The following is a 9,929-nucleotide window of genomic DNA, read 5'->3' as shown; positions in this document are numbered from 1 at the left end:
CGGACAGCGCCCGCCGGCGCTCCGCATCCCGGTAGCCCCCGCACCCCCGGTGTCCCCCGCGCCGCAGCCCAAGCCCCCCGCCGCCCTCTCCCCGCCGCTGCCCCTTTAAGGCGCGGCGCCTCGGGGCCGCATGAATGGGGCGGGCGGGGCCGTCCCCGCCCCCGCGGCGCCGCCATTGGCCGCGGCTCTCCTCGCAGCCCCGCCCCCCCGTCGGCGGCGCTCTATAATTGGCGCGGCGGGGTGCGCGCTCGGCCGTCCGCCCGCAGGGTCCCGTCGCCGCCCGTCGCGCCCCGCCGCCCCTCGCCATGAAGGTCGCCGCCGCCGCCCCCTCGCCGCTGCCCGCGGGCGCCGGCGGCGCGCTGAAGGCGGTGCGGCCCGGGGAGGCCGCTCGCTGCGGGCCGGGCCCGGGGGCGTCCCCGGGGGCGGCGGAGCAGGCGGCCGCCGCGCTGCTGTACGACATGAAGGGCTGCTACTCGCGGCTGCGGGCGCTGGTGCCGACGCTGCCGCGGCACCGGCGGGTCTCCAAAGTGGAGCTGCTGCAGCACGTCATCGACTACATCTGGGACCTGCAGCTGGCTCTGCAGCGCGGGCCCCCCCGCCCCGCCGCCGCCGGGGACCCCCCCGAGGTGAGTGCGCGCCCCCCGCGCCCGGCGGCACCGGCCCGGCCCCGCTCTCCCGCCGGGCCCGGCCGCGGTCCCCGGACCCCCCTCCCCGGGGGTGCGCCTTCCCCCTGCCCCTTCCCCCCTCCCCGGGGCCGCCCCGACCAGCACTGACCGGCCGCTTCGCCCCCCTTTCCCGCAGGCTCCCTGCATGCCCGCTGCCGACCGGATCCTCTGCCGCTGAGACCGCTCCGGACCCGCCGCGGCCACCCCCGGCCCCAGCGCCGCGGCTCGCCTGCGTCCCGGGACCCGGCCGGGGCCGGCAGCCGCGGCCCCCTCCGCTGGCGGGGCTGCCCGGGCCCCCCCCGCAGCCTGGGCGGGGGGCGCTGCCCGGCGGCCGCGGGACGTATCCTTCTCAGATTGCTGAGAGCATTCCCCGTATTGTATATTACAATGATGCTGGAGAATATTGTTCTACAATAGCTGGAGTTTTGTTATTAAACAAGCCCTGATGACCAGGCACGCCTCTGCTTCCTGCCCCGCTCGGGGGGGTCGGGGCCCCGGGGACATGCCCCCAGGGAGCACGAACCTGGGGGGAGTCCGTCTGCACCCGTGCGGGCTGGGTGGGTGTGCTGTGGGGTACTGGGCTGGGCCCCCGTGGTGGTGCTGGGGAGGGGGTCTCCCAGGGGCTGGTCCCAGTCCCCCCAGTGTGCTGCTGTGCTGGGGTCTGCCTGTCCCAGCGCTGTGCCCCCACAGAGCCGCTCCCGGGGTCCGTGTCCCGCTCCCTCCTCACTCCCCGGGCTCAGATATGGGGTGTCAGGGGCAAGCACACGAGGAAAGAAGGTTTGCACCCTGTTCTCTGCGGTGGGAAGAGATAGCAGCGCCGGGATGCGTCTCCCCGGGGAAGGTGCCTTGATGGGACGATGGTACGGAGGGGACGGCGCTGGGAGCCAGGTGTGGGGCTCCGTGCCCGGCCGGGGAGCGCGGGGTCCCGTTCTCCCTGAGCAGCGGTGGGTTTGCAGCGTGGGTCTGCCCTGGCCCCCTTTCCCAGCAGGGCCGCCCGCACCCCGCAGCGTTCCCGTGGCCCCCGCGGTCACCGCTGTGCCAGGGCTGCGGCCGGGACGCAGGTGGCTGCGGGGTGATGCTGCAGGGGACTGTCCCCTCGCGCTGCCCCAAGGCAGAGCGGGTGCGAGCCCTGGGGTGCTGCCCCTGCAGTTCCGGCTCACCCTGGTGCAATCCCTGCGAGCGGGGCCCGTGCCGGACAAGCTTTTTGGGAGAAGGAAATTGCATCAGGGGTTGTGCAACCCTGCGGGCTGGGGGTGCCCCGGGCAGCGGCCCTGACCTGAGCTGCCCTGTGACTCAGGAACACCTCGGGGCGGGGGGGAACACGCTGCCTCCTGCAGCAGATGTGTGCAGACATTGCTGGGGGCAAATTGGGGTGCCCGGGGGTGCTCCTGCTGCCCCTGGGGCAGGAGGCCAGCTGGGGGCTGCCCTGGCAGGGCCCTTCCTGCCCCCCAGGGTCCTGCAGCTGGGGGTCTCTGGGGCTGGAAGGGGTGGACCAGCCCTGGCTGCAGGTGTGTGCACATGTGTGCCTCTGTGGGAGCACTCGTGCGTGTTTGCATGTTCACAGGCACGGTCACAGCCCCGTGTGTGCACAGTCACGGTTCCCCAACCCCGCAGATCCCTTGGCAGGGGGGCGAGCGGGGGCAGGTGACTCCCGGAACCAGGATGCTCCCTGGCCTGGCCACCCTTGTCCGGGCTGTGACACAGCAGTGGGGGGCTGTGGGCTCTGGGTCCCTGTGGATGAACCTGTCCATCAGCCCTGGTGTCCCTTCCATCGTCAGCTGGGTCACCTCCTCAGTGACCCTGCCAACACTCCCCAGGTCCACTCTATCATCCCCACTGGTGTCCGTCCCCCCATCACTCCCCAGGTCCACTGTATCGCCCCCCCAGTGTCCCCTCTGTCACCCCACTGGTGTCCGTCCCCCCATCACTCCCCGGGTCCACTGTATCGCCCCCCCACTGCCCCCTCTGTCACCCCACTGGTGTCCCCTCCGCCGCTGCGGCAGCCCCCGACTCCCCCCCGGTCCGGAGCACGCCGGTGCCGGGGCAGTGGGTCCCTCTCCCGGTGCCCGCTCGCACTGCACGGCCCGGGCCGGGCAGCCCTCCCGGAGGAGCCCGGAGGGCCCCGGGGCCGGGAGAACCCGGGCCTGGGGGCTCCGGTCGGGCCGGGGCGGTCTGGGGGTGCCGGGGCTCTACCCCACGCCACGGTGCGGTGGCCGCGCCCTGCCGCGCTCCCCGGTGCTGTCCTCGCCCGGTCGCTGCCGGCAGACGTGGGAAGCTCCGGCGGGAGCCATGGGGACAGGGGCTCTGTGCGTGCCGATGTGTGCCCCACGCCTCTGCCCAGACCCCCTGCCCAAGCCCCGTGTGCCCCACGGCTGAGCCCTCGCGACGCAGCCCCGGTTGTCTTCCTGCCTCGGGACACGGGGACGCGGTGTGGCACTGCCACGGGGCTGCCACGACTGGGGGCCTGGCACTGCCGGGACAGCTGGAGAGCAGGGGAAGGGGCTACGTGGAGCTGGCCTGGCCTCGGAGTGGGGCTGGCAGGGCTGAGCTCCTGCCACGTGCCAGGATGCCGGATGCGGCCACAACCAGGATGCGCTGGTGAGCCCCAGGGAGGGCCCAGCCCCACGGGCACCTGCGCCCCGACAGGTCCCTTGCTGTTTTGATGGGACCTGACTCATCCCGGAAGGGATTAGGGACCAGGGAACCGGTGACGTTCTGGTCCGACCAGCCCGGCTGCCCCGGGATGGACATCGGCGTCCGAGCCGGTCCCTGCTGCTCGCTGCCGCGCACAGCCCTGGGGACATGGCAGAGCTGGGAGCCACGGTGGGATCCACGGCCCCCGCGGCATGGGGCACCACAACCGCCGGCCGCAGTGAGGCTTGGTGCAGGGCGGGGGCAGCTGGGGGTGGAGGGGTCGTGGTGGGTGTGGGGTGGGGGCAACGCTGGCCTCTGGGACACTGCTGGGGGCCGTGGCCATCGCTGTGGCCCTGGCTGGTGGAGCTGGGGGGCCCGGGCAAGCCAGGAGCTGCTCTCGAGGGGTCCGTAAGGTGCATTACATGGGGCTGTGGTCCCTCTGGTGAACTTGGCCGCGGGTCCTACGTCCCCCCATGGTGCTGGGATGGGGCCCTGGCCCCCATGGAGGGATCCCTGGGTCTCCAGTGCTGTCCCCAGGCTGGATCCAGGCTGGCGGATGGATATGTGGCTGGTGCCGCCTGCGGCACCATCCAGCCAGGGGGGCTCAGAATGGTCCCGCTGGTGGCGGGTTCGGGAGTGTGGGCAGCTTGTCCCCTGCGGCTGGGGTTTTTTGGAGGGGATTACACAGTTCTGCTCTCGCTCTGACTGTCCCGACCTTCCCGTTACTCCGCAGCCCTGGGGGCTGCCGTCGCACACCGGCCACCCTGACCCCCACCGAGGTTCGGGTACCCCCACGCAGGGTCCCCGGAGCCCTTCCCAAAGTGGGAACAGCCGCTGCTCCCCAGTACAAGCGGGTTGAGCCCTGTCCCCCCGGTGCAGCCCCCCTGCCCCAGGACCAACTCACTGCATCCCCCCGCTCCTCCATTGCTCCCAGGCTGGGCACAACTGAAGCCACTTGGGAACCTGGCCCAGCCGGGTCCCTGCGTGTCCCCACGTGCCGGCCACATGCCCCCGTGGGGCACACTGGCCGGTGCCCTCAGCTCCTGTGCACCCCAAGGGTGGGGGGCCAGCTGTGGCGTGGCGTGGGACCCTGTCTTCCTCTGCTCCCACGACAGGCACGAGTGGGGAACAACAGGGGAACCGGCTTCCCCTTTGAGTCATGCGTTGGGCAAGGCCGGGCTTTTGGTGGCCAGAGCGCCGCGGTGGCCCCTGCATGTGCGCATGAAGCTGATGTCACCCCCAGCTCTGTCCCCGATATAAGTCCTGCATGGCAACGGGGTCTCCGCAGCGGCCAGGTGACCCACAGCCATGTCCTCTGCTCCAGCTGCCAGGTCCCGGCACCATCCCCAAGGCACACCGGGGCTGGCGTGGCTCTGCCTCCTGCTCCTGCTGACTGCCTGCGTGCCCGCGGCCGGCACCAACCCCGGCATCAAGGCTCGGCTGACCCGGAGGGCACTGGAATTCGGTGGGTCTTGCGCCCTTGACCACCCGTGGGGGAACTGGGCGGGGGGTGGAGGGGGACCATGCCCAGACCGCCTGGGATGGGGAATGGAGGGGTGTTCTGGACCCAGCCGTTCCCCCCACCGGCACCCCAGCCCCTTCCCTGGCGCCCTCCCCCAAATCCCTGCTCTGCTCCAGGCCGGCAGTTTGGGCTGGAGCTGCTCCAGTCGCTGCTGCAGAAGGAGCATGAGCTGAACCTGCACGGCTCCTACCACAGCCCGCTCCTGGGGACACTCACCTATGCCGTGCCCCGGTAAGAGCCGCCCGCGGGGTGCCCGTCCCTGTCCCCATCCCCGTCCTCATCCCGGCCGTGCCCCGGGCGCAGCCGCGAGCCCAGGCTGCCTGTGCCACACAGGATCCACATCCACGAGCTGCAGATAAACGACTCCACTGTGGACTTTGCCGAGGACGTGGGGGTGAGGCTGACGGTGCAGCGCGCCCGCATCCGGCTCAGCGCCGAGTGGGGAGCCCAGCTGGGCGCCATGTGAGTCCTCACCCGCGCGGGGCACAGGGACGGGGACCTGGGTGGCTCAGGGTGGCTTGGGGCCACTGCTGTCCCCATGCTCACCTGCTCTGTCCCCAGCCAGGACAAGGGCTCCATCGAGCTCCGCATGCGTGACCTGGCCGTGACGGCGGTGCTGGGGGTGAGCGTGGACGGCAGCGGCCGCCCCATGGTGTGGAGCGCCAGCTGCGATGCCCACGGCACCGACCTGCACATGGAGTTTCACTGGGGACACAGGTGATGCCGATACCCCCACTCCCCTCCTGTCCCCGGCACACGGGGACTCCCCAGTGCCCCCGGCCAGGGCGTTGGGCTGAGGGAGGCTGGGGCACCCCGGGGTGATCTGAGGACCCCACTCTGCCCCGCAGCTGGCTCTACAACCTACTGGCACCGCTGGTCCAGAAAGCCCTGCGGCGGGAGCTGAACAAGCAGGTGGGTGCTTGGCCTCTGCGCCGTGGAGAGCTGGTGTCCCTGTCCCCCCAAGTGAGCAGCTTGGGGACCCTGTCCATGGGCTCACTGACACCCTGCTCTGCTTCCAGCTCTGCCTCGAGCTCCACAGGGGTGTCCACAGGCTGGAGGCTGCCCTGAAGCAGATGAAAGGTGGGCGAGGGGAGCCCCGGGGACAGGGGACGGGGCAGGAGGGGACCGGGCAGGGTGGCCCAGGTGATGCTGGGGTCGCGCTGGTGCCTGGTGGGGTCTGCGGGACAGGGGGGCCGCAGGAGGGGGCGGGTGGTCCGGCTCCCCCAACCGCCCCCGTGTCCCTGCAGTGTCCACCCAGCTGGACCCCTTCGCTGCCATCGACCACTCCCTGCTGGGGCAGCCGGCCATCACGGTGGAGCACGGGGATGTCGCCATCAAGGTAATGTCATCTGGGGTGTCCCTGGGCCGGCTCCGGGAATGGGGCGCCAGGGGAGCTGGGCTGAGCCTTGTGTCCGTTCGTCCACCTGTCTGCACAGGGGGAGTTCTTCAGGGTGGGCAAGTACCAGCAGAGACCCTCCTCGGCGCGGCCCGTGGCACTGCCCGTGGCGTTGCCTGCAGTTCCGCCCACGGCACTGCCTGCGGCGCACGAGCCCATGCTGCTGCTGGCGGTCACCGAGTTTGTTGCCAACTCAGCCGCCTTCGCGTACTTCACGGCCGGGGCCCTGCGCAGGAACATCTCCAGTGACATGGTAGGGACGGCTCCGGCCGTGGCTGGGGGCAGAGGTGTCCCCCAGGGTCCCGCTGGGGTGTCCCCGCGCCCGTCTGTGCCTTGCGGCGCCAGCGTCCTGACCCCTCTGCTGCCTTCCAGCTCCCGCGGCGGTTCCCACTCCAGCTGAGGACCAAGAGCATGGGGCTCTTCTCCCCACAGGTGGGTGTGGGTGGGATGGGACAGGGGGAGAATGGGGTGCAGGTGGGATGGGACACGGGATGGGCTGCAGGAGGGGTGGGACACAGGAGGGATGGGACATGGCATGGCATGCAGGAGGGACAGGATGCAGATGGGATGGGACATGGGATAGGACACAGGTAGAATGGGATGCAGGAGGGAGAGGACAGGGGATGGGACATGGGATAGGGCACAGGTAGAATGGGATGCAGGAGGGAGAGGACAGGGGATGGGACATGGGATAGGACACAGGTAGAAAGGGATGCAGGAGGGAGAGGACAGGGGATGGGACATGGGATAGGACACAGGTAGAATGGGATGCAGGAGGGAGAGGACAGGGGATGGGACGCAGGAGGGGTGGGACAGAGGATGGCATGGAGGTAGGATGGGACACAGGAGGGATGGGATGCAGGGGAGATGGGACAGGGGCTGGGATGGAGGCAGGACAGGAGGTGGGCAGGTGGACCATGGCAGGACAGGACGCATTGCCCACCCTGCCTGCACCCAGCCCAGGGCAGGGCGGTGATGGGGCACATGGGCCCCGGGTGGGGATGGGGGCCGGCTGGGAGCCCAGGCTGGTGCCCGCAGTGTCGGCAGTGCCAGCGTGGCTCTGTGCCAGCCCAGTGCTCGTCCCCACAGCTGCAGGAGCACTACCCGGACCAGCCCATGGAGCTGCACCTCTCAGCCCGCCGGCAGCCCCTGCTCTCCTGCCGCCCCGATGCCCTGCATGGGGCCCTCTTCGGCTCTGCCGAGGCCTTCGTGGTGCTGCCCAATGCCACTCGCATCCCCGCTTTTGAGCTGAACATCGTGAGTGGCTGGTGCTGCCATGGCACAGGGTCTGCTGCCTGCGCGCCAGGCTGGGGCTGTGCTGGGGTGATGCTGGAGCAATGCTGGGTGACGCTGGGTGATGCTGGGCGATGCTGGGTGATGCTGGGCGATGCTGGGGCGATGCTGGGGCAATGCTGGGTGACGCTGGGGCAATGCTGGGTGATGCTGGGTGATGCTGAGCGATGCTGGGGTGATGCTGGGTGATGCAGGGTGATGCTGGGCGACACAGTGTTGCAGGCACTGACTGGTCTTTCCAACATCTCCTCTTGCTGCAGGATGCCAACGTGACGGGGAAACCGACCATCACCGGGAACAGGCTCGGGGGCACTGTGAGCCTGACAGGGTGAGTCCCCTGCCCCGTGCTGGGTCCAGCCTCCCCTGGGACGTACCCAGGGAACCCCCCCCCTTTCCCCACCTCTGGCCATTTACCTCCCTGGGTCCCGTGTCGCCTGCTCGGCCCCGGTCCTGCACCCGGCTCGTGGCCGTGCCTGCTGCCCTGGCACTTGTTCCCTGGCTGTGTCTCAGCTGGGCCCGCTCTGCTGGGCTCCCTGCCCCACCGTGGGGCTCAGCCTGTCCCTGCCCTGGGAGGGGACAGTCCCTGTCCCCATGCCTGGCTCTCACCCTCCTCTCTCCCACCAGGCTCAGAGTGGCGCAGGTGACGTCGCAGGTGGGCCCGGTGGAGGTGAGCGGCTGGGCCGGGGGCACGATGGGGCAGCCGAGGGGAGCCTCAGGCTCCGCATCGCCTGGGCCTGGGGGGACCTGGGGGGGGATTGGGGGTGCTGTGGGCCCAGCCCTGCCTGCGCCGCAGCCCCCTCTGCCTGCCCCGTGCCGGGCTCAGGGGGCTGCCTGTCCCGCAGGTGAAGAGGCTGGAGACCCTGCTGAAGTTTGGGCTGTGGCTTTTCGGGGTGCCCCGGGCAAACAGTGAGTGCTGTCCCCACCCTGTCCCCATCCGCCCCCCCCGGCTGCCCCGGGGCTGCCCCCCCTCACAGCTCTGCTCTCCCCCCAGAGTGGCTCCAGGCCGGCATCCCCCTGCCCGCCCCGCACGGCTTCAGCCTGCTCAACCCCCGGCTCTCGCTGCAGGAGGTGGGTGCTGCCACTGTCCCCTCACCCTGGTGCCCCCCCCGTCCCCCGTGTCCCCCATGTCCCCCGCCTCACCCCGACTCCCTGCAGGGTTTCGCGCTCATCGCCACAGACCTGCAGCACGAGTCCTGAGACCAGTCGCTGCCTGGGAACCTACTGGCCCCCCGCGAGCCGTGTCCCCGTCACCATCACCGCCCCGATGGCAGCCAGGAGGGAGCCGATGCCATCGTGGCCCCCGTGGCCCCACCGACCCCCCGTCTGCCGGGGGCTCCCCGGCAGGGATTAAAGCCGGGAGTGTGGCTCAGCCTGGTGTGGGGGGTGTGTGGCATCTTGGGGAGTCCCCGCAGCTGCGTCCCCCAGGCAGGGTCCCCCAGGCAGGGTCCCCCAGGCAGGGTCCCATTCCCGGCTCCCCCGTGCTGGGGCATCGCCGTGTCCCCACCAGCGACGTGGGGCTCCGGCCGTGCTGGGGTGAGGGGTCCCATCCGCTGTGCCGGGGCTCCTGCAGCACCGCCGGGCGCAGAGGGGTGGGGGGCCCGGGGCTGGGGGGGGCTCAGGACGGGGCTGTCGGGGACCGGGGGGTGTGCGGGTACCGGCCGTGCGGGTGCCCTCCGCCCCCAGCAGCGGCCGCTGCGGCTGCAGCTCCACGGCAGCTTCCCCCGTCGCCCACGGGATGGTGCTCGTGTCCGTGGCCTCCCACCGCGTCCCGCCGACCCACGGCCGCTGCCGCTCCCGCCGGGCCCCGCTCTGCCCCGGCCGCTGCCCCCCCCCAGCTCCGAGCGGCCCCTCTGCACCCCGAAGGGGATGGGGGGGGTCGTGGGGAAGGCTGAGCCGCAAGCAGGGAGGGTCCCGCCGGGTGTGGGGGGGTGTCTGGGTGTCCCCCCACGCCTGGGGCATCCCGAACAAGCCCCGGCGTTGGCGGAGCCAGGCGCACCCGCGTGGGGTTCAAACCGTGCCCAGATGAGCCCCCCCCGCCCCGCAAAGGGAAGGTGGTGCTGGGAGGAGGTTTCCCCTTTCCCCAGCTCAGCGGTGGCAGAGCGAGGGGCAGCCCCGGGAATGTGGGGGGGGCTGTGGGACCCAGCGAGGCACCCACTGGGACGTGGGGCTCACCCCCAGCCCCCAGCCCAACAGGGCTGTGGGTGCTCCCCCTGCCTCGCTCCCCACCAGCGCTCAGCCCACAGCCCCAAAATCAGCCCCCCCACCCCAGCCTGGACTGGGCCCTCTTGCCCAGCCGGCGAGGACACAGGACCCTGGCCCCGGTGGGACGGGCAGGGGTCTGCCCCGATGCTGCCCATGACAGGCAGCACCCTGCCACGCCAACCCTGCCCAGCATCATCCCCTTGGGACAACAGCAAAT

General features: G+C 71.3%; 2 protein-coding genes across 2 annotated transcripts; both read left to right on the top strand.

The window, feature by feature from the left end:
• Positions 1-305: 305 nt before the first annotated feature.
• On the top strand, positions 306-843 carry ID1 (inhibitor of DNA binding 1). Its single transcript, XM_059827369.1, has 2 exons — positions 306-626; positions 802-843. The coding sequence occupies exons 1-2, from the start codon at positions 306-308 to the stop codon at positions 841-843; spliced, it is 363 nt and encodes a 120-aa protein (XP_059683352.1).
• Positions 844-3,231: 2,388 nt separating this feature from the next.
• On the top strand, positions 3,232-8,707 carry LOC132318796 (bactericidal permeability-increasing protein-like). The gene is made up of 18 exons (XM_059827395.1): positions 3,232-3,263; positions 3,359-3,488; positions 4,033-4,084; positions 4,624-4,764; positions 4,938-5,052; positions 5,155-5,283; positions 5,383-5,538; positions 5,670-5,733; positions 5,841-5,901; positions 6,069-6,160; positions 6,258-6,470; positions 6,590-6,649; positions 7,307-7,474; positions 7,771-7,838; positions 8,135-8,177; positions 8,353-8,416; positions 8,502-8,578; positions 8,666-8,707. The coding sequence occupies exons 1-18, from the start codon at positions 3,232-3,234 to the stop codon at positions 8,705-8,707; spliced, it is 1,707 nt and encodes a 568-aa protein (XP_059683378.1).
• Positions 8,708-9,929: the final 1,222 nt, after the last annotated feature.

This window comes from Gavia stellata, chromosome 20, assembly GCF_030936135.1.
Source record: "Gavia stellata isolate bGavSte3 chromosome 20, bGavSte3.hap2, whole genome shotgun sequence".
Lineage (NCBI taxonomy): Eukaryota > Metazoa > Chordata > Aves > Gaviiformes > Gaviidae > Gavia > Gavia stellata.
This window is presented reverse-complemented; position numbering and strand designations above follow the sequence as displayed.

Coding starts and splice junctions, on each gene's coding strand:
- LOC132318796 (XM_059827395.1), top strand. CDS start 3,232: ATGCCGGATGCGGCCACAACCAGGATGCGCTG. Junction 5,053..5,154: donor CTCACCTATGCCGTGCCCCG/GTAAGAGCCGCC, acceptor TGTGCCACACAG/GATCCACATCCACGAGCTGC. Junction 5,539..5,669: donor GAGTTTCACTGGGGACACAG/GTGATGCCGATA, acceptor TCTGCCCCGCAG/CTGGCTCTACAACCTACTGG.
- ID1 (XM_059827369.1), top strand. CDS start 306: ATGAAGGTCGCCGCCGCCGCCCCCTCGCCGCTGCCCGCGGGCGCCGGC. Junction 627..801: donor CCGCCGGGGACCCCCCCGAG/GTGAGTGCGCGC, acceptor CCTTTCCCGCAG/GCTCCCTGCATGCCCGCTGC.